This window comes from Carassius auratus, chromosome 5, assembly GCF_003368295.1.
Source record: "Carassius auratus strain Wakin chromosome 5, ASM336829v1, whole genome shotgun sequence".
Classification (NCBI taxonomy): Eukaryota; Metazoa; Chordata; class Actinopteri; order Cypriniformes; family Cyprinidae; genus Carassius; species Carassius auratus.
In genome coordinates, this window is record NC_039247.1 from 19852422 (window position 1) to 19876919 (window position 24498).

The window sequence follows — 24498 nt, forward strand, 5'->3', positions numbered from 1 at the left end:
CTTAACTACAATGTAAATTTAAAAAATGAAAATAAATACTATATATATATATATATATATATATATATATATATATATATATAGAGAGAGAGAGAGTAAATGTAAAATAAAGTATATTATATTTATATCTATAAAAATGATATCCATAAAATATTTTCCAAGTAGGGGTAAGGGTTAGCTAAAATCCTATTCAGTGTTCAGTGGTCGTTTTCTGGTCATCAGAAGTCAAACTTTATTTATTCAAACTATGTTAAACTAAAGCATAAATGGTGACCCTTTAAAATAAGGAATACATATTCACTATTAACTAAGAAGTTTCCCTATTAAAAGTTAACAAGGTAGATTAAGGTAGTTTAGTTATGGGGGAGGATGAAAGGATACAATATAAGGTCATGCAGAATAAAGCATTAATATGCACTTTATAAGTACTAATAAACAGCCAATAATAATATGCATGCTAAGAAGCAACTACTTAATATTGAGAAACGGTCCTTAAATAAAGTGTTACCGCATAAATACTGATAACTAGAGTATACGATTTTTAAAAAGATATTCATTTTGCCCCTCTGTGCACATTCTGGCACATCTGTTTTAATAATGGACTTTGTCTGCAAAGTCAAGTGCCTTGACCAAACAACTAATTTCATATCCAACAGGACGAAGGTCAGCATAGTGATGCTATTAAAAAGAGAGAGATGTCAAATAAAGGCTGAAGATAGAACTGCCCTCTGTGCCACATGCTGCAGTATTTCTGTTCTCAGGAAGGTAAAGAATACACTGTCCCGCCCAGCCTGCCTATAACAGGCCTTACCGGAGACATGGCCATTGTTCCCAGCAGACACAGAGAGTGAGGAGAACTACGCTCTCATGACACACACATACTCATTCCCACAGTCCTGACGCCTCCTTCCTGACTAGCGCTTCTAACACACAGTCATAAATAACACAGGGTGGAGCTCCTTAACATCCCCTCTGCACTAAACAATCAACCCAGAGAGATGAGATACAGCTAGACTGAATGACAAACTGACAGACGGGCTGATAGAAAGACAGAAAGATAGTCTAACATTTGAACTCGTTACAGATGAAGAAATTTAGTTCACTTAAGGTTACATCTTAAACGGATGCAAACCAGGCACTAGCACTGCCTTTGAAACACAGCAACACATTGCACGGCTCGACAATAACAATAGCTGGATGGCCCAAGGCCAGTGTGAGAGAGTTTCTTGATAGTTGACAGAAATAAAACTCGTTCTATCAGGCCAGAACTGCACTGTCGCTATGTATTATGTTTGTTGATCATGCACATGTGCTTTACGTTCCATGCAGACTTTTCTGTGATGTCATCGAAGCATTAAACAAACCAGTCACAATTTGCACATTATGTTTTCCAATTAAGGTATGTGTGTGCCTTTTAATTTTGTATCATTTTTATACAGCAACATTATAGTATTAGTATCATTAAAAGCCTAATAAATAATGTTATTTAAAAAAGACTGTATTTGTAATTGCTGTATAAACTTCTCTGTGTAAAACATAATTTACCTTTTTATATTGACATACACTGATGCTGTGGTTACATATGAGCAATAATGAAAGATTGAGCTCCTGCCAGACAAGTGCACAATGAAACATGAGTCATGCTTGATATAATGCCTCACTTTTGAGCACAATGTGCAGTGCTCCAAAAAACAGCTATCATAGCAGGACAAAAAAAATAATAATAATTACAATGTCTTCTACACAGAGGTAGTGGAAAACAGTAGTACACACCGTCCTGCAGCTGTATCTCATGGAGGTAAAGTGGACTCTGTAGGACATTACACCGGCCCGGTTCATCTTCCCTGGTCAACAGCATCAGGTCCGTGTAGATGAACACTGTAACCTATAGAGGGCGATACAGACAACAATCAGTATCGCACTGAAACATCCCCAATCTGACCTTCTTGTGTCACTCTCACTCAGCTTCTACCAAGTGAAGACAAACGTAATTCTTTATAATGGAAAACATAAGCCTATTTATAGCGTTCATTTAAACTGGAGAGCAGATGAGAATGAACTGTCCTTTACTTAATGGCTTAAATAATATTAGACAACTATAATACCAGTTAAAGTTACGATGAATCAGGTAAAGTCAAGTTGAGGTCATTAGGAAGGGGGAAAGCTCTGATTCCCACACAGAAAGCAGTAGGCTGGTTGCGCTGCTTTGCCTTTCATGGCACCCACTGCCCAGGCTTGGAATTAGGCCAACTTAATAAAAGCAGCTGATCTAAATCACAGGCGAACACACACGCTCGTTCTAGGACACTGGAGGAATGTGTTTAGGGATGTACAGCTCATCCTTCTTAAACACTCTGATCTTTAGAAACTCTTGACTGCATTACTCAAACAGGTCTCTCGGCAAAATTGAGGTCAGCTGGCATGCAGAAGGGGGCCCTGCGAGAGAGCACAAAGGATCTGACAGACTCTCAAAGGGGATCGCTATAGATACGAAGTCGGTTTGGGAGGCTATTGAGGCACTCAGAAATTTATCTTTACACAATATTGCTCATGCTGAGGAAGCCCAGGTCATGTTATTCCCAAACTGCAGGTTTTCTTTAAAGCCCTAGCAGAAAGAAATCTCGGATCAAGGTATCTGCTTCCACACTATGTGGAGCACATATTTTGTGTCGGGCATTACTGTCAACGAGACAAATATTTCTGCAGTTCCCAAACGATTGTTCAGTGAAATGGATCTAACAGAAAAGGTAGTGTTTCGTCCATCTCAAGAAAACATCAGGGTCACTGGACTATCGCAGGCTTTTAGAGGGGTATCATGAGCACAAGCTCAAATCTGAGCAAGCAAAACAGTCAATTCTCCTGAAAGTGGACACCAGCTCTAGGTCACCTTCAGCGCCCACAGACAAGACATTACAAGAATCGTTTCTGCATGTTTTATTCAAGACAAGATGTTTTAGACGGGATGTCTCTCACGCCAGATTCAGTCTTGCTTAAAAGGATATGAAAGTCATCAATAGTTCAACAAAATGCAAAAACGTCAGGTTTAGGACATGACAATGCAATCAGCAATGAACGTTGAGTAAATGATGACAGAATTATTTTTTCGGTGTATGGAAAAGAGCAGCATAAACAATCTGCAAAATTTTCCTTTATGTTCCATGGTAGATAGTAAATCATAAAGACAATGGCAGATTTGACAATGCGTTAAATTTTTGGATGTACTTGCCAATTCCCTTTAATATCTCGATTGTTACGCCAAAAGAGCAATGACACAAAGAAAGCAAATGAAGACTTGTGGTTGCTTCAGATGCTTCTACAGAGATTAGCTCTTATCACAATATCACAAATTGTGCACAAATTTGCCAGTCTGCAATCAAAGGTCATGAATCATAATATGAACTTAAATGTTTCTCATCACATTCCGAAGAAAAAATGATTTGCAACATGCAATCCATATTATTTGTGTGGCTGTATAGTCATATTATATCGCTAGCAATTGTCTCATTAGTTATAAACACACTTGTTGAAATGTAAATGAAAAATTAGTTAATTAAATAGAACAGAAAACTCCCCTTATTCATAAAAAGCAACCTCTGAGCAATACATTTTCCTCTGGGGAGAGTGTGAGTTAATGGCGTTACCTTAAGAGCTATGTGTTTACTGTCATGAAGAATCATTTCCTCTGACAACATCAGGACTCTCTCAGGGCTGCAAAGGTCCAGCGGCTGCAATGCAATTAAAGACTCATTACAGCTACACTATGTGCATCAGGTCAATCATGTCATATGCAAGGGTGTGTGTCAGTACAACACATCCTAGATAAACTAGAATAACACCACACTGGTCAGTAAATCAGCCAGTGTATGGGTACAGGTAACTGGCATGAAATGCCAAGCAGTGACACCAGTATGCTGTGGTGTGGCATATTATACTGCCAGCTATTTCAGCAACATTTTTGTGTAAAAAATGCACATGTGCTTTATGTAAAAAATAAAAAAATAAAAATAAAGCTTGTTTATTATACATGCAGATTTTATTTGAGAAACATTCTCACACCACCGATAAAAAAAGGCTAATTTAAAATTAGGAAAACATATGAAAATATACACTCTTACTGTATACATTTATATAGATTTTAACCCCAAATTGACTTATAAAAGCTCATTACCCTTTTAATTAATCATCCATAATTTGTCACTGACAACACTGATGTGATACACTCTGCATAATAAACCTGTAAGATAAACCGATTCTGAATATACCTGAACAAAAACTGGGAAGATGAGAATCTTGGGGGCCAGGCTGACGTATGTGCCATAGTTGGAGTGAGGCAGGTGGGACTGGACGATGGTGCAGTTCTGGTAGTTGGCAAAGCTCTGTCTGTAGGATGAAGGAGGCATGCTGGTGGTCTTACTGTTCATCGACCTGCACAAGGTGGCTTGTGCTTGCAGCCCCCCATTCTGCAGGTAGTCTGGGCTCTGCTGCAGTCCTCTGCCAGTCTGATAGATTCTTCCTATGAATCAACATGAATAATATCAAACACCATGGTGTACACACTTCCCTTCAAAAGATTAGGGTTGGGAAGTTTTTTTTTTTTAAGAAGAAGAAGACTTATGCTCACCAAGGCCACGTTAATTTGCTCAAAAATACAGTAATAACATTAATTCGGAGATATATTATTACAATTTACAATAATTGTTTTTTATCTTTACTGTGATAACTGTGATCTTTACTCTCACCTCTTATTGATTCCATCTACGAATATGTTAATAAATTATTATCATGGTCATGAGGCTCACTATGGCACCACTATGCTTTAAAAGGGAATCATTATAACGGTTCTTGAACACTTCTTAAAGAGCATGTGCATTTTACACCATCATCAGATCTTTACCTAAACATGTAAAAGAGAAACAAACAGAAACCTTATTATGGCTTGGCTTACCCAGAGTTCCCAGTGTGCCATTGGAGTCAGAATACACCGGCTGCAAGATCTGAAACATTAAACATTCGGATAAGTAAGATGTTACCCCAGCCTTCAGTCGGAATGAGCATGAATCCGACTGCTTTCAGATTCCCACCTGGTTTCCAGGACTGACAGGAGAGAGGATGATATAGTTGTCGCCGTTTGAAGATGTCACGCGGGTCCCTTTGAGGGTCTGTGTGCGCGTTTTGTAGTCATTTTCTTCTCGTTTGCCAGTCCAAGACCACAGCGACTCTCCTTCTCCGTTTCCCGTGTTATCAGAACCGCTTCCTTTCTTACGACGACCCTGTTTGTGTTTGGTGGGTCGAGAGAGTAAAGGTGGGGTTTTGCTTTGAGTCTTTGCCGTTGAGAGAGAATCAAATCCGGAGGGTTTGTAGGAAGGCCTGTGGATAAGCCCCTCGTAATAAGGCTTCATAATAGGCACTGTCCTCCAAACCACCACTGTGATCTCATTACAGCAATTCCTGCAAGAAGAATTTAAGATAAGGCATTAATGCATTTTAAAAGAACCATTAATTTCACTTGACCCATGTTATCTAATTGAACTATTACTATTTAAAATGTGAGGTGAACAGGTGGTACCACTTTTTTTAAAAAGTGACCAGTTCTCATTACTAATTAGTTGCTTCTTAGCATACTAGCATATTGGCTGTTTATTCATTTTTGGTAACACTTTATTTTAAGGTGTCCTTGTTGGACATAACATGTACATACTATTATACTAACATCTATTAATTGTGCATAATTATATGCAAGTAGCCCTAAGGCAAACCCTTTTTTTAACCCTAACCCTAAATACATGTAGTTAATTAATATTACTAAGTGCTTAAATAAATAATACACCGTAAAAAGGACTCCTTAAAATAAAGTTTTTTAATAATTGCATATATTATATGGCTTATTCTACAAATGTAGATCCCTTAATCTGACCCATACCTAAACGTAACAACTTCCTTACTAACTAGTAAATAGTTAATAGTTTATTAATTGTGAGAACTGTTCCCCATATAAAGTGTGACCAAAAAAGGTGTTGTGATACCTGTAGCTATAAAATGATAACCAAAACATCCCTATACACACCTGATGGCATGAGCCAGATCCACACACTTCCAGTGTTCAACCGGCTGGCCGTTCAGCTGCAGTAATGTGTCCAGCTGCTGTAAACCCGCCTGGTGAGCTGGACCACCTAAACAAAATAGACAAAGACACTCAAGATCATAAACCATAGTTAAATAAAGGATCTCCATCAAAAATAAAAAAGGCAAATGACATCTCTTTTGTTTACAATTTATTTTATGGTGTCCTTTAAATACTGAGTAAAACTGACTAAAGGCATTTACCTACTATAGGGTAAGCATTACGGTTTGGGTTTGGTTTAGGGTTACTGCATAATTTACTAATGTTAACAATAGTGCACGCAAAATGACACTGTAAAATAAAGTGTAATGCTTGGGGGTTTAACAGTATTTTTAACTATGCACAGATTTTCCAAAACATCTGAAAAAGTCTGCAGTTCAAAAGTTACATCAATATGAACAGGGGAAAAAAAAGAGTGTGGCAATACCTTGGTATTTAAGGACATTGGAGTGCTATGTTAATACTATACAGACAAAGGTGTTACTCAAATGAAACATAACTAAGAAACACAGTCTTCTGTGCTATCAACGAGCAATTCTGAGCAATACAATTTTATAATAACTTGAGGACGATATGAAAAATACAATTTCTTTAGTTAAATTACCTGGATCAACAGCCTGGACCCGTACAGGGGAGTCAGAGCAGATGGTGAAGCCAAAACCATCTTTTCCTCTCAAAATGGTTACCTGTGAAGAAGCACATAAATTTACATTATCATTTATAGGTTTGCTGTTACAAAAATAAATTTGGTCACACTTTATTTTAGGGTCCAATTCTCACTTTTAACTAACCATTAACTATGACTTTTGCCTCAATTGACTCCTTATTTGCGGCTTATTAATAGTTTATAAGGTAGTTGTTAAGTTTAGGGTATTGGGTAGGATTATGGATGTCATGCATTATATATACTTTATAAGCACTAATAAACAGCCAATATGTTAATAATAGACATGCTAATAAGCAACTAGTTATTAGTGTGAATTGGACCCTATACTAAAGTGTTACCTTAAATTTTTTAAACAAATCAATAGTTTTATTCAGCAAGGATGCATTAAATATATCCAAATAAAGACATTCAGACTTTAGATTAGAGAACACAAATTCACTATTAACTAAGTCTTTTGCCTTAATAAACTCCTAATTTTCTGCTTAATAGGTAGAAAGATTAAGGGATCTAAAATAAGGTCATGCAGAATAAGGCATTAATATTTGCTTTATAAGTACTAAGAAAAAGCCAGTAGTCTGGTAATATGCATGCTAATAAGCAACTACTTAATAGTGAGAGCTGATCCTTAAAATAGTGTTACCAAGAATGCTTGCATTATTCATGAAAAAAAAAATAATAATAATTTTGTAATAATAATTGACAATAATAAGAAATTTTTACTTAGCACCAAATTAGCATATTTGATTGATTTCTGAAGGATCATGTGACACTGAAATCTGGAGATGATTGCTGGAAAATCAGCTTTACCGTGACAGGGATAAATTACATTTTAAAATATATTAAAATATAAATGAGTCATTTTAAATTGTAAATTGTTACTATTTCTAATAAATGCAACCTTGATGAGCATAAGAGACTTCTTTCAAAAACATTTAAAAAACTGTAGCAAAAAAATTTGATTCACTCCTAATAAAATCTGTAAATCTGTAAAAATACATTAAATTAACATCATTAACAAATAGAATTCCTTAAAAAAATAATATTACTTTTGAATGGACTGAAATGAAAGGAAAATTCATGAAGATAGACCATCCACAGTACAGTGTAAGGCCCCACAGTAAACGGGTCAGTATGTGTGTGTGTGTGTGTGTGTGTGTGTGTGTGTGTGTGTGTCTGTGTCTGTGTCTGTGTGTGTGTGTGTGTGTGTGTGTGTGTGTGTGTGTGTGTGTGTGTGTGTGTGTGTGAGTGTGAGTGTGTGTGCCAGAAACAAACAATCACCCCCAGAGCGCCACTGTACCCCAGCAGCACGAAGACTGAAATGCCACAGCACCAACGAGTCAGGGATATTAAAAACTACAAGCTGAGAAATTAGTCAGGGTTGCTGGGTGATCAGAGGGCTTTTCTTTTTCCCTGGCAAGAAAAGGAAATGATGGGGGAGAAAACTGCCATGGCACTGACAAACAGCAGAGACAGAATATTTGGACAGTAGAAGTTCAAAATGTCAACAGAACCTGGAGCCAAACTAAATAGGAAATGTTGAAGAGGAGGGGGGCGTCTCACATTTAACATGACATTGACCGCACAACAACAAAGAGGCTTGTTTGGGGAGGGAGAGAGAATAAAAGAGAAAAAGTGATGACAGCTTTAGGACTTTCACTGCCATTCCTCTTTTCTCTTCTGGGGCGATGTGATTGCACTCGTTACAAGCTCCATTAATTGCTGTGATAAAATAATTATCCACATCAAACTGCACTGTTTCCCTTTTTCCGCTGCTCCTGTTTGTTGTTCAAGTTCAAACTTCGACAGTAACCTAGTGTAGTCGAAAGTAATAGCATTACTGAATGATGACTAGTTCATGTTATGACAATACTCATACATTATGAAATTATCCAGTTTAAGATGATTCAGTCCATCACTAGAATGGAGTTTTAAACATAAGTTGAAGATGAAGCAGATGACTGATTTCATGAGGTGTCCCAAATTCACAAAAATTTTAATATGTCCTGCTTTTGGCCAACTAAGTATCCTCAATGTTTTAGCAACCAAGTATTGGACCCTTTGTGGTTCTCAAGAAGGAAAGCTGTTTCTTTGTCCATGCAACTTGCTTCTATTTTCATCTTCATTAAGTCATCAAAAAATCTGTCAATTTATTTGGTTGCCAATGGTTATTCTATTCTATTCTATTCTATTCTATTCTATCTAATTTTTCATGGTTTTATGATGACAATGTATTTAATATTCTAATGTATAGTTATTTTTATTCAAACTAAACACTTACAGATTTTTTCAATGAAATAAACGATATATCTAAAATATTTAGTAACTAGTGTTATTCATATCATTACAAACAATCCTGTATGGGCACCTCCAACGAAATCACACCCTCCACCCTTCGACATAAAAGTCATCCTATTCCTCTAGCCCTGTCAATCACAGCACAAGGGTATCTAAGCAGCTGCTTACCTCACTTATATGACTTTATTTCTAATATTTCTGTGATATATTGACTAACTTTCATTCTCAAGGATCATCCTTTATAATATAACAGAATTGTCTTAAATCTTACTAGTACTTCATTTGACATTTTTATCCAAATCTAGTGCCAATCTGAAGCAACCTAGGGTTAAGTGCATTACCTAGGCTTGTGTAGATCAAGCCTTCAATCAGCCTGGGTCTATAAAAATTTGGTTCTAAACTAAAAAATAAAATAAAAAAATGCAATTAATATTATGACGACTATTTGAGACCAAACACAACAAAACACTTCAATCCCAGTTTCAATAATCCTACAACCAAAGCCATAAAAGCAAAGAAACAAACCTGTGGCAAGTTTCGTTCGATGCAGAGCCGGCACAGACCGTGGATCGTATGCATCGCTCACCGCATATATGTCCACCTACATCTGCGGCGCTCTCTTCAGTGTCTTAAATAAAAGTAAAGTCACACAGGTGATGCTGCTTCCCTTCGTGGCCGCTCTAGTGCGGCTACGCATACCCACTCATGGGAACTGCTCTGAGCAGAAGAATGACAGGAAACCACCTTCCACCCCCCCAGCCAGTGGCCAGGCAGTATGTCTGCTCCCGATAAGCCAACATGTTTCCTGAGTAGCTCTCAACAGTAGTGGCTGAACTCACTCTCTATGCGCAGTGAGATGGAGCTCACTCAGATAGGCTTGATTTAGTGTAAACACAAACATGCATTATGAGTCAGAGACATTGAAGTAGGTCCGATGTTTGTTTAATGAGAAGCTGGACAAGCATAGGCTGACAGACGTGGAGGACGTCCAGCCCTTGCACAACACCTTGATTCACAAAAACAGTGTTGAGATTTCTGAAATCCATTATTATACTGGAGCAGAATCTGTGTAAAACCAACACAGTCTTTTCACCAAAGCACTCAATCTACCATAATCCAGCTTACATCACCCTATCGCTGATGTTCCAGTTAAAACCAGTGATTGCTAATCAGAAATCCCTGGAAGGTCAACTTCGAAATCTGAAAAATGGATTTTCGGGAAGAGAGGAAGGAAACGGAAGAATGATTAGCAGAGTATTTGACCAGCCTCCAAATAAAAATGCAGGGAACCAGCAAGAGTGTCAGCGGAGAGGGAATCATAAACACTGTGCGGGATTGGGCTTCCTATTGGAGCCACTTTGTTGGCTTTTCCCATTTCCCAGCTTTGTCTGAGGAGAACAGAGCGGGCGGAGAACAGTCCTGGGAAAAGTTGCTCTCTAAAGTGGATGGGAGGGTTTAATGAGCGAGTATGTGTGTGTGTGTGTGTTTGTGTCGCACATATCCGAAGTACATCCACACACCTCATATTTCTAGTGTCCGTCACATTAGCTCGTGACACAGAGCTGCTTATATTCCCAAACTGATCGAATCACATCTCTGATAACTATGATGGCTGAAAAACACTTTTGACTACAATGCAGTACCGTTAGCTGTTACAGTTGTTAGCTTAGCATAAATCTGCAATAATAGTTTTCAACACTACAGCCAAAGTTATTTACTCCCAACAAGCCAGCAAATGCAGAGGAATCATGTTTTGCGCTGTATCCTTTTTCAAATTATTATTATTGTTAACTGAATCTAAAACTACCAGGAATCAACAACTGAAATTAAGATGCACTAAAATGAAATATGACGAATAGATGATTATTCTTAAAAAATAAAATATATTTTTTTTTACCATTAAGAATTATTATTTTAGTTGTTACATCACATGTAGCACATTTTGGGTTAAAGAAAAATGTTAAAGTTAATTAAATCAAATGAAATAAATCAAAAATCAAATGCACTTTTATAAATCACACTTACTGTAAATGACTGCATGTTCTCTGGACTTGTGGTCTCGGGTCCAGCTTCATAGTTGGATGCAGCAGCTTCTGAAAGATACACAAGAGTGTCCCATGAGTCCCAGGCCGACAGATTGCTCTTGGAGTACATAATATCTCTACTCCACCACTCTTTAGAGAGAGGGCAGCAGAATCCGGCCAACACTGTCTGCAGGCTTCAGCTGAACGTGCGTGTGTCTACACCATGAGAGATCAACTCAGCCTGAATCCCTGTGACACAGAGCTGACTACCCCACAACAGAGAGAGAGAAAGAAATCTACTCCCCTAAAAGCATCACCCCCACCCAGACAACCACCGACAGGCTCCCCCACTTTGTAACCATAGAGATTATGCTCCCAGGAAGCAATGTCTTTTTAAACAATCTTCATGGAAACCGCTTTCAAGAGGGATACAATACAGCTGGCTCTCTCTATTAAAGTCAGCCCAGTGCCTTGACTCAAGCCCCCTCTCTTTCTCTCTCTCTCTCTCTCTCTCGCTGTCCAATCAAACTTAATCTCGGCTGAATTTCTCTGACGGGACACGTGTCATTTCATCCAGATCCCAGAAGCAAAACTATTCATTTTGGGATGAACATGATCTCTTACACTCGATGAACCAAAAATGTCAGTGCATTTTATAATAAAAAAATACATTTCATCGCAAAGTTCATCATGAAATGGCAGAGGGAGGGAGACTAGATCTCTAAAGTGGATTTAAACTGACTCAGACACGTCATGATGCTTCAGCGTTTTAATTCTCATATCATTCCCGCAGCTCATCAGAGGCATACACAATGTCGGCCCCCGGCTCTTTGTTACGGCTCTCCACAGGGATACATTTCAACACCGAGCCCTCTATATCCCTCCAAAAACTACAAGGCAATGCTTGTTCATTTAACATAGCGTTTGATGAGAAATAAAACATTTACATTTCATTAAGACTCAAAAGTAACTTCCACTGCAAAGAGCTTGTTAGGTTTCAGTAATGTCAAGAATATCTATTCTCATCTGATCTACGTTGCTGAGAAAAACCCGTCTTGTGGAATTGGTCCGTCTTCACTGCTAAAGGCTATCAGAGAGTGGCTACGATCCAGCTGCGAAAGACAGAAGAAGAGAGAGAAACTGCATCTAATCTCACCAGCGGTCTGTCTGATGCGACGCGAGGCCACTTTCAGATGTTTGCTCCTGCCCAGCTCCTCTCCCAGGAGATAATACCAACCTCTGATCTCCTGTCAGCAGAAAATGTGAAAAACACAATCAGACACATAGAGCCATGGGAAGAAGATGTTCTTTTCTTCACTAGGTTTTCCAATCGCAATATCTGTTGACTAGTTAATGCGGCCCTCAGAGGGACAGCATTCAGATCTGGCCCTGTGGTCATCCGCAGCTCTGTTGTGTGTCCATGTGTGTATGTTTTTGAGACCTTCACAGCTGTAAACAGCTGATGCCCATTTTACTCTTCCACTCAGCCAGATGCCATCATGTTATGTAAAACATCCATCAAGCATGATCTATTTTTTCTCTAAATATCACCCTCCGAGAAATGATTTACTGTCTTAACACATGAGTATAACACTCGTGAATTTGACAGCGGGACATAATGTAAAGGAGCAGGGATCTCAGATGGGATATTTCTTGTTTGTCTGTCTGTGCATACGGAATAAAGCCACTATGCCAGCGTGTTTGCGGTGTGCTGCTCTTGGTTAATTGTAGGTCATTTTTCAAGCCTCAATGAGCAGTCCTGTCGCCACTTCCCCCACTGTGTAATTAGACGCTGGTGTGAAGGAAATGCTTTGACAAGAGGAGAATGAAATATGGGGGAACATTTAATAAATATGAAACGCTATCTTTCTTAAAACAAGTCTAAACTGAGTTGTGATACAATGAAAGATTTGAGATTAAATAATGGATGTTTTATAAGTAAAATCTGTGAAAACTTTTGTCTTTCTGTTTCAGTCACGAATAAAAATAAATAATTGCTGAACTGCACTAATTCAGAGCATGTACATATATGAAAATATGATAATGAATTAATATGAAATGTGTTCATGTATTTTGTTTACTTTAGTCATTTTAAATGAATGTATGGGTGAAGGGAGAAAATAAAAAGCAATAACCACTGTACTACTACTCCTACTACTGTACATTTTTCTGTCATACTGATAAAAATCCAAATCCAAATGACTTTCAAATCACTGCAGGGTAAAAGTGCTATGGGTAAATGTAAACAGCAGGATATTTACCTTAGATGAGGTGATGAGGGAGTGGACACCAAAACTCATACAGCCCAGGAAGTCACTGCGCCTGTGGGCAAAATCAGACACTCTAAAACACAAGAGGCGGGAATTTCTGAACTCCTGATAAAGTCACATTCATATCGGTTAACCCCACTCAGATCATGTTCACTGTCTTGTGATGCTGCTGGAATTAAAAAAAAAACAGCCAATAATATATAGATTTTGTACTGAGTGATTGTGACATTGCCAAGTGTGTTGAATATAAAATGCATACAAAAATAAATGTACTGTACTTATGGTACACATATAAATAGCCTTTATCTAGAGCTGTATTCATGTCTAGAATCAGTATGTGAGTGAAATAAAGATGATAAAGTCCTACCTGGAAGTTCGACTGCGATTCCACACTGTTAACAACAGCCTCTTCTTCTGATCGTCTTCATCCACATCTCTGCAACATAAATGCAGCACTTCAAAAACTCATCCATCAATGTCCAGCTTCATCCAAAAACACAATGGCCTTCTCCTCCAAAGACTTCAAAAAGACAGTCTTCTTTTCAGCTAACACAAGAGAGACAGCAGACTCAGCCCTTAAGTCTCTTTCGGAAAGACTGAATGAGATATAGAGGCTGTCGGATGAGGGGTTAGAGAGCGCATGATGTTTAACATAAATTATTCCACTTTAAGATAACATGACACTCTTCACTTCCACCATAATACAAGTGCTCTGCAGTAGCAGACAAAAAAACTATAAAAGAATCACTCACAACATAAACGTCTCGTTGAAAACAGGACTCTTGCTGTCTAGAACGGTCCTGGTCTTCCATCGCTTCCTGTGGTCAACATCTGGAGCAATACTTATCTAGAATATATAAACACGTGTTGGTGGTTGCTATTACGTCCACTAGTTCAACATTGCTAGAGGACATATTCAACATATTCAGAGGGAAAATCAATCAACACTTGAATCTGGAATTGAGTGGACAGCTGCCGACACAACTGCTGCTTTCTCATGCCTGAAACCTGCTCAGGCTGACCTGAAAAAGGGTTCATTTCAAGGACAGGCGTCCTCAGAGGATTATGCAGCAAATAATGACAAAAATAATAGCACATCATCACCAACAGTGACCGGGAAAGTAATTGTTGTCTTTCTGCTAAGAGAAAAATATGTTGTTTTATGAGGCTCGCGGTCACATGACCTCAAGTGTCGTCTAAGTATTCTCTGCATATGTCAAAATGCCCACCTTTACATATGAGTCGCATGGTTTGTACTCTCTTCCCATGAGTCCCCTGGCCTCCAAAACTGTGTGAAAAAACAAACAAACATGAAAGCATGAGAAAAATGCTGTTTGTGTAATTTAATTCTGATTTAATGAATTATGAATGTAAGATTTCCTGTATGAATTAAATGCAAGTATAGCCTGTTTATTAAAATTAGATTTTAGCATGAGAAGCAGTCTTATTTGAAAAACTCATTCTTAAAACTCTTAAATTATAAGGTACAAATTCTGTTCACAGTAATGCTTACTTTGGACATAGAGCCACCCGCTGCCCGGAGTAACTGTCAGTTTGAGTTGACCTGTGGTCAGTGGGAGAAAAAGTTTACATTTAATTATACATACAGCAATAATACAAAAATAAATAATGATCACATGCACAGGGTTCACACATGCCAAATACATTTCCATGACTTGACTTTTCCTGTCAATTTCATATCCAGTCAAGTAATACAAATAATAAATAACTGGTCAAAAGTTAGTATAATATTTTTTGTAACATTTTAGAAGTCTCTAATGCTCACCCAGGCTGCATTTATTTTATCAGTACAGTACTATTGTGAAATATTGTTACAATTAAAAAATGTTCTCTATTTCAATATATTTAAAAAAAAAAATTATTTCAGTACAGCTGAATTCTCATCAGCCATTACTCCAGTCTTCAGTATTACCCAGTCCTTCAGAAATCAGTCTAATATGCTTATTCTGTGTATTTATTTTCATGGAAATATCCACACACACAGGTGAAATAGAGAGTTCAAATTTATGCTTGTTTTCTCCTGCTGTCTTTTATGCTGCAGTGGCAACATATGCATAGTGGCAGTTAAGTTCTTGAATAGCTGTGAGGCATCACTTCTGACAAACTTCCACATTTTTTGAGCATATCAGATGAGTTCAAAAACCTGTAAAAACAGCTATTTTACATTTTTGATCAATTAAGTTCAGCCTTGGTGAGCTCAAAAGACTGCTTTTTAAAAACATAAATCTTTCTAGCCCCAAACTTATGAATGGTAGCATACATCAGTCTATGTACGTGTTTGGCCTAACATGTTGCTGATTTCATTAGCTAAAACAGTCACACTTTAATTTGGGGACCAATTTTTACTTTTATCTAACAATTAATTACAGCTTATGATTCAATAAACTCCTAATTAGCTGCTTAGTTGTTAAGTTTAGGTATGGGGTAGGATTAAGGCAGGGGTGTCAAACTAAAATCCATTAGGGCCAAGGCCCTGCAGTTTTGTTAACTCAAACACACACAGCATGTAGTTTGCAGATTAGCCTGAAGGGCTTGATTAGCTGGATCAGGTGTGTTAAATTAGGGTTGAATTTGACACCCATGGATTAAGGGATCTAAAATACTGTCATGCAGAATAAGACATTAATATGTGCTTTGTATGTACTAATAAACAGACAATATGCATGATAACAAGCAACTAGTCAATAGTGAGAACTGGTACCTAAACTAATATGGGTAATAAACTTAGAACTGTAGGTATTAGTTTAAACTTTTTAGATTATAAATGCTATTGAAGCATCATTTGTCAACACATTAAGTAGCACAATAAAGACTCACCATGAGTTTGTAAAAGAAAAGATGATCTCTGCCATTGCCTGAAACAGCTCAGTGTCACTTCCTGTGCCTTCTGACAGTCCATGTTATAGTAAAACCACAGCCTGGCTGATTTTAAAAAATTCTCAAATCTCCTTCATCACACATGAATTCTCAGAAAAACAGTAAATGAATTCAGAAGTGATGCCTCACAGCTATTCAAGAGCTTAACTGCCACTATGCATATGTTGCCACTGCAGCATAAAAGACAGCAGGAGAAAACAAGCATAAATTTGAACCGCCTTGCATTTTGAATAGCTGATGAGACAGGAGGAGCTGTGATTGGTCAGAGAGCTGCATTGAACGAGTGAAAGGGGGTGTGTGGATGGAGGGAAAGTCCATCTGCTGTTCTCATAATAAACAAAACCTCTGACTGAGGTTGCCCTTTGTGTTGATCTAAGATCAGTTAAATGATTTATCTCAATATTATGTATAATTGGATCGGCAACAACAAAACTTAAAAGCTTCTCAAAAAACACTTCTAATTTCTTTATAGTAAAGAGTTCGTCACGGACTTTGACTTTGTCCATTAAAGGACTTTAATCTTAGTAAGTCATTTACTGACACAACAGGAAATCAAACAGGCACTGCTTCTTTAATTCTATCAAATGGTTTTGAGTAATAGGCAATACATTCCTCTGCAAGAGCAAAACCATGTTTAGTGCATAAAGCATTGTGTTAAGCTCTGTTTCCTGGCCTCCTTTGGGACAGCCGTGGAAAATGTTTGCAACTCAACATCCACACAGATGAAAGTAACAATAAAATATCTGGTGCAGTCTGCAGAGCAAACAGGATTTCAGTCTATATTAATTCAGCCATTATCTCTAATGTCTCCCCAAAAGACAGTAAAAAAAAATAAAAAATAATAAAAATAAAATATTTGTGAGATGGGTTACCACAATTCCAGATCTTGTTTTTCAGTGTGTGATATATAACTGTTCTTTCGTTTTTAAAGGGAATATCTTGATATACTAACAGCACCACTAACTACTGGAGAAATTATTGAGTCCTTTCGGTGAGCACAGTTTGAGTTGAGTTGAGCCGATTATATGCAAATGAAAGGAACACAAACAATTATTGCAATATTTATGAATCCAAAATATAAAATTTTTTTTTTTTTTTTTGTATTGCTTTTTGGGACACACAAGCTCCCAAGCTTTGCTGTGGTATTGCTGATCAATTTATTTATTTATTTTTAATAATAACAACTTTTAATAATTGTAATGCATCCTTGCTGAATAAACTTCACATTTTTAACAGTAGTGAATATGTATTCATTTGTTTAATAATAATAACTTTTAGCACAATTTGAGTTGAATGTGTGCAAATGTAAGGAACACAAACATTTATGCAGTATTTATGAATTGATAATAATAATAATAATAATGATAATAATAATAATGTATATTTAACATTTTTGTATATTTTTGGGACCTAAAAGCACTCAAGCTTTACTGTAGTAATAATACATTTCAATTATTTTTGTTGTAGTTGTTGTTATTTTTAATAATAACTTTTCCAGATTGTAATCCTTTCCGAATAAAAGTATTATTTTCACCAAATAAATAAATAAATAAATAAATATTTGAAATAGTATATGTTTCAAAAATATGAATGATGCAAACCGATTTTAAAATGCATCAATTTGTCTTTATAAAAGCTAATAATGTTTTTAAAGCCATTAATTAAAGTTAATTAAAAAATTACAGTCTGGATGAGAGTTCCTGAGTCAGTTCAATGCTCGAAAACCCCATGAACTATTTCCTTGTGCAGAAGGAAACGGTTACTTCACAGAGAGGTTAGATTGGTCTGAGCATTTCAACACTGCCATCTAGTGACAAACGGTGCACAATGTCAATGAATGTCTTGATATCTTTGCATCTCCATCAGAATGGAGCTAAATTCAATGAATGTGTAATCAGATGAACAATCACTCACCTTTTCCTCTGAAACCAGATGGGTGAATTTTCCTCCTTTTTTTCTGTGCAGGTTCTGTACCATTCTTTACAGTGGTTTTGACCACTGAGGCCACTTTAACTCCAGCTGAAGAACTTTTTCTGACAGCTTTCTCCCAGTTCCTCTCAGCAGGTCTACCAGCTCTGAGTCTACCAGCTCTGAGACTGCAGGAATCACAACGCCATTGAAAAAGTTGAGTCTAGATAAGCTATTCTAAACTGATTTTACTACAGCACTCTTATTTTATTTAATTTCTTTATCATTTCTGGGTTGGGAATCTAAAGAAAGTTGAGAATCAGTGATCCACATGATATAAACAAATGTTGTATGAATAGATGTATGATTTCCTTGACTGTAATAACCACTATTAATTGGATTTCGGTATACAAAAAAAAAATATGTACTTCTGTATATATTCAACGATCAGTATATTATTTAATGTATATTTAAAAAAAAAAAGAATTGATAACAGAACAATACATAAGAAATTTCTGTTTTCAATATACTGAAAAAATCTTAAAATTGTAATGTTTGTTTTCAGTAAACACTTTTTTCCCTTATATACAATCAAACATATTTTTATATATTAAATATTATATATTATATTATTATATATATATATTAAATGTGTAACTATGCAAACAATGAAGTCATACAAGTTTATGAATTTGTGTTCAGCTTTATGTAAACCCATGTGTTAATTCATTAAAAGTTCAGGTTATTTAATTGAGTGGTTCAGTAGTAGCCTACTGTATATAAAAAAGTGCAGTTTTGTCATTGCAATTTATTTGTATATGCATCAATACATAGCCCATTCATATATGAAAAATATAATGCAGCTATAATTTCCCATATATGTGAATTTATTATTAAATGCATTGCATTATATTTTCCAGTATATTCCCATGTTTTTTGCTTCATGAGGGATTCTATAGTTATTCATTATTGCTATCATTAATTATAACACATGTATCATGCATTATTCCACTGGTCTGATGTAACTGGTTAAACGGTAGACAGTTGGTAAGGCTTTGTGGTTTGTGTTGATATGGTCACGCAGCATTAAACAGTAGCGTTCCATTCATGTGCATTTTATGTGTTTGTCACAAGACACAGAGGTTCTTTACTTTGCCTGTTGGTTCGTGGCCAATGGCCTTTTGTCCCTGACAGATCTGATGTGTGCCACTGAAGATCTCCTCTCTTTGCTGTCAGTAAGCCTGGTTCCTTCTTTACACGGATCCTTTGTTGACGGTCCCTTGGGGAGGCAGTGATCCTGTAGCCAAACAGATTCCCTGTGAAGTCTCTTCCTATAGGCACAGCCAGAAGTGTTATATGATTAGTGCACTCACTTCTCTCATGAACTCTGATGACAGAGTGATAGACATGTGAACCCGGCAGGAGGTTCTCAAATAATCTACTCAAAAAAGCTGATTAAGAGCAGCTGCCAGAGCTAAACTGACATAAACGTCACACTATTTTAGCATGAATTTGATGCATGAAGCTGGTGTGCTTCTTTGAGTTAATAACGTTTCAGAAATGTCAACAAAGAGTGTCAATGATTACGCTTAATTAAGGTTTTCTGAACGTGCTGAAGGGAATCACTTCTGACATCACAGCAGGATGAAAAACTGCATCTTACTAAGTTGAAATAGTATTCGGAAGTTACATTTATTTATTACTTTGACAATTTTTTTTTATCTGCTTCTAATAACTGGAATTTCAAACTGATTAAGATATATTGGAATCAGTGGCCCACAAATGAAAATCTAGACATTGAGGCCAAACAAAAAAATGTATGGATGTCATGCTCTAGATAAAACATATCAAATCAAGCAAAATATTTATATTTATACACTAAGCAGATGTTTTAATCCAAAGCAACTTACAATTGAGGAATAATACAACAAGCATATTTGAAACAGAGATTGCACATGCTAACTTTCCATACAAAACGTTTCACAAAAAGAAGCTGACAAAAAATGTATATTTTTATATACTGACCTGGATAAACACTATGCTAAAACACGTGTGACCTTCGTATAGCCTATAGCCTATCCACTAAAAATGACCTATATCAGCTGATGATGTAAATAGATATTATTATTTATTAACAGAAATATAAACGGTTCAGAAAAGTTAAACATCATTTGGACTGGTGGAAATTGTTCCAGGCAGAGTTTTTTTGAATTTGCAAGCGTGCATTAATGCATGCCATGTACAACACAATATATTAACAGATAGATAGATAGATAGATAGATAGATAGATAGATAGATAGATAGATAGATAGATAGATATATAGATAGATAGATAGATAGATAGATAGATAGATAGATAGATAGATGTGAAGTGATGTGCATGTAAACATACCGTTTTGTCACTTTATTTTGTTTTGTTGATTAACAGCATTTAGTTTGTCAGTGAGTCATTGATTGTTGTGCTGTCGAAGGGTGTTGTTTCTGCCTACAAATCTTCACAGCTTTATCGTGTAATCATGAACTTGTAGCTTCTGCGCTTCAGTGATCACAGACAGAGAAGGGGGTGAACCTCTACACCCCTTCAGTTCCTCACAATGGGTTGTGAGAAAACACTATTGTACTGCTTAAGATTAAAAAACATCTGTTTTACTCAGCCAGAAGGAGTAACTGCAAGTATATCAAGCTGCAGCATTAAGAAATATAATTACGATTTGCGATTTCTTCCATGTACGGTCATTATTTAGAGGTAAATCTGAAACTTTGCATCTTACACCTTTTCCAAATCTTAAAGGGTTAAACCTGACACCAAATTATTTATAGGAATTTTTGTAAACTCGGTTAACTGTACTTGTTTCTGTAGGAGTTTCTCGGTAGGCGTTTCCAAACGTCCCGAACACACTCAGCAGCCGAATGGCATTTACACTTACCTTTCTCTGGTGTCCATATTTTGTCCGTGTTGTCTGCTATAATCCATTTTCTTTACTTAAACAAGGTCCCCGCTTTTATTTTTATTTTTACTAGCTCTGTGTCTGAATGGGACAGAAATTGCCCCCGTCCCGCTCTGGAGAGGAAGTGTGTGTGCACCAATCCGAGCGCTGCATTTGAAACACACCGCGTGCGACTGCATCTGCAGAATGTCGAAAACTCACGGGGACTGCAAAAGTATTTGCCCTAAGGGAGTAACTGTTCTCTTTACAGTAGCTTTATTCCTTCTTTTACGTTTTTATTTTTGATAGGTTCCAGTTATCCAAAAATACGTTAGTATACTTTCCATTTAAATATTTCTTAGCCTACAGTGTATGCAAATTTTTATTTTATTTTAGTTCCATGTTTTTAACAGTATTAGGCCTACGTCAACCAAAATCCTATTGTTTCTTTTTGTTTTTTTCTTCACTCACAGACTAGGTTATGTTTTTCAAGCAAGGCGCAGTGTATAGTGTCTTTAGTTGTCAGGTGTCGAGATAGAATTGAACTTTTTTCTTTTTTTTTTAACAAATTGTGTCACTTTCTCCTGTATGCCACTAAAGTGAGCTTATAATTAAAAGTAGATGTGATCTTTTAATAATTTTACATGTCACAATTTGACTTTATTTCCTTTTTAAACTCGTGGTTATTTTTTATACTCTGAGGTGAAACTGGCTTCCACATGGGCGTGGTAGTGGGGGGAAAAGTTGACCTGACTACCCAGGGCCCCGTCTAGGGGGAGGGCCCTTTGAATCCCATCAATTTCTTTTTTTTTTTTCCTTTTTTTTTTTGTAGCCTAAGTCGAATTAATTGGGCCCTCCAACTGATGTCATTATTCATTTAAAAATATATTGATAATGTTAATGTTAAATCTTTAGCTTAGTTTGTCAACCAGGCTGCTTGTTGCTGTAAGTAAATTATGGGCCAGACCAGCTAGCGTCAGGTTGCCAACATTAACCAGTTTCAGAAACAACCAGTGGTTCTGACACAACCAGCAGTAGCAGCACTGGCCAGTCCTGGCTGCTGTTCTGGAGATGAGGCTGAGACCGAGAGCAGAAATGAGGAAAGACAAGGTGAGATCATTGCCCAAAGGGCGAGCTCCCCCCTTGCTTCCTAATTGTGAGTTGTTTGCCTTAAATAAGTAAGCCTTTTGATTCAATGTGTGTGCTATTGCTAGTGCTATTGGAGTGGTGGAAAGAGTGGCAGCACAGTGTAAAGTTACTAGCCCTACTATTGCTTATAATGTGTGATATATTCTCAGACTCCATAAGGGGGGGGGGGGGGTGAAATGCTATTTCATGCATACTGAGTTTCTTACACTGTTAAAGAGTTGGATTCCCATGCTAAACATGGACAAAGTTTAAAAAATTAAGTTGTACGTTGGAAGGAGTATTTCTGTTCCAAAAATACTCCTTCCGGTTTGTCACAAGTTTCGGAAAGTTTTTTTTCGAGTATGGCTCTGTGTGACGTTAGATGGAGCGGAATTTCCTTATATGGGTCCTAAGGCACTTCTGCCGGAAGAGCGCGCGCTCCCGTATAGCAGAGCAGAGACATTCACTGATCAGAGCGATTCACTGATCAGAGCGAGAGCGTCGCCAAATGTCACAAAAGAAGTGTATTTTTGGTTGCCAGGGCAAGACAATCCTGCACAGATTACCAAAAAAAAAAAAAAACAGCATTAAGGGACCAGTGGATGGAGTTTATTTTTACAGAGCATCAACGGAGTTGTGCAAGTGTTTGTGTTTGTTCCCTGCATTTCGAAGATGCTTGTTTTACAAACAAGGCCCAGTTTGACGCCGGATTTGCTCATCTTTATTTCTTAAGGAAGATGCAATCCCAATGAAAAAGGGTCACGATCGTGTGTTGGAACCGCAGGCGGTGAGTAAAACTGCTTCAAATATCTCTGCCTCCTTGTTAGTGCGTCCCCTCCCATGCCTGAGACCCGGGTTCGAGCCCCACTCGGAGCGAGTCGTTGCTGCTGCTGCTCTCGTTCAGTTTCAGCCTTGGGATCTGATTCTGGATCATAAATATACGCTGAATCTGACTGTTAGCCATGGTTTGTTTTGGATGATGTTTTTTTCCTCACGGTAATGTCACAGCTTCCAAACGATCTCAACGCAAAAGCCTACTCAAGCTCGTGATTCTTTAGCTCCGCCCACACGTCACGCCTCCAGCCGGTCGTGTTTTTCCGGGAAAAATCGGTACAGACTATCTTTCTCTTATGAATATAATAAAACTAAAGACTTTTTGGAGTTATGAAGGATGCAGTACTACTCTATAGGTACTCAAGATTAACAGGATATTGAGTGAAAACGAGCATTTCACCCCCCCTTTAATAAATAATCTGCCTATATTTCTGCACATGTAGATGTGCCTACCAATATCACTGTGTTCTCAAGTGCACACAGGTAATATTGATTTGAGCAATAAAGCAAATTATCATTTTTGTTTGGTGAAAAGCCCTAGCATTGCAGCACAGTGCTGTGCTTAAAAGCTATAGTCAATGCTCAATAAATTCATGATGTTATCAATGCCAATGAATAGGGTTGCAAAATTCTGGGAATTTTCAAAGTTGGAAAACTAAAAAGACAAACAAAAAGACTTGTCAGTGGGCATTTACTGGGATGTAGATTACATCTTATTTGACTTTTTTTTTTTTTTTTTTTTTTTATAGTTGACATTTTTTTTTCATTATGGCAGGCTTAGCTTATTTGATTGGTTTCTGAGGGTACAGTTGTCTCGTGTTCTCCTGTTAAAAAATAAATGTTTTTAATTTAAAACTTGCATCAGTATCATGGATCAAAATGTTAGTACACAAACCCGATGTAGCCTAAGGTTTAAAGGTATTTGAGCACAAGTAGGCCAAATAGATTTAAACACTATTTATACTTGTTTATATATATAAAAAAAATCAAAATAGAATTTTTATTTTGCTAACCCTCATCGTACAATGGCATGTGTAGGGGGCCCACTGACCTTGAGAGTATACAGGGCCCAGAATTTGGTGCTACGCCCCTGGGCTTCCATAGTAAAGAGACAATTAGACTGCTTTCAATTACCTTAAAAAATGGCTTACACTGGAGACAGCGGATACACCAACAAGTCATTATATTGACATTTTTTGCTGTAATAGTTCTTGTTCAGCTATTAGTCCTACACAATTAAATGACACCTCAACGATGTAACGACTCACAAAATGTGCCTCATTGTAATGTAAAAACACTCATTTGTGTTAAACAGTTTAAAAACCTTTGACCTTCAACACAACAGTAACTAGTCAGAATTATTTTGACTTGCGAATGATTTCTTGAAAAGCAGAGACTGGAGGTGAATGAGAACTACTTTACACT

At 37.1% G+C, this 24498-nt stretch overlaps 1 protein-coding gene across 4 annotated transcripts in view; it reads right to left on the reverse strand.

The window, feature by feature from the left end:
- The window catches only part of LOC113079963 (regulator of G-protein signaling 3-like), a 29575-nt gene extending 8331 nt beyond the window's left edge, over positions 1 to 21244 (reverse strand). The window contains exons 1-17 of one of the 4 annotated variants that reach the window (XM_026252218.1): positions 21112 to 21244; positions 19335 to 19514; positions 18190 to 18371; positions 14891 to 14941; positions 14607 to 14665; positions 14130 to 14224; positions 13745 to 13813; positions 13369 to 13429; positions 12264 to 12354; positions 11109 to 11173; positions 6726 to 6807; positions 6065 to 6170; positions 5082 to 5448; positions 4946 to 4994; positions 4263 to 4513; positions 3642 to 3725; positions 1774 to 1885 (exon numbers count right to left, since the gene is read on the reverse strand). In XM_026252218.1, coding sequence (XP_026108003.1) covers positions 1774 to 1885; positions 3642 to 3725; positions 4263 to 4513; positions 4946 to 4994; positions 5082 to 5448; positions 6065 to 6170; positions 6726 to 6807; positions 11109 to 11173; positions 12264 to 12354; positions 13369 to 13429; positions 13745 to 13813; positions 14130 to 14224; positions 14607 to 14665; positions 14891 to 14941; positions 18190 to 18371; positions 19335 to 19514; positions 21112 to 21158 — 1951 coding nt within the window. In that variant the 5' untranslated portion in view covers positions 21159 to 21244. Of the gene's footprint in view, positions 1 to 1773; positions 1886 to 3641; positions 3726 to 4262; positions 4514 to 4945; positions 4995 to 5081; positions 5449 to 6064; positions 6171 to 6725; positions 6808 to 9608; positions 9785 to 11108; positions 11177 to 12263; positions 12355 to 13368; positions 13430 to 13744; positions 13814 to 14129; positions 14225 to 14606; positions 14666 to 14890; positions 14942 to 16215; positions 16441 to 18189; positions 18372 to 19334; positions 19515 to 21111 lie in introns of those variants that run through there. The other 3 variants (XM_026252210.1, XM_026252223.1, XM_026252231.1) reach the window with 3 other exon arrangements.
- Between the last annotated feature and the right edge of the window lie 3254 nt (positions 21245 to 24498).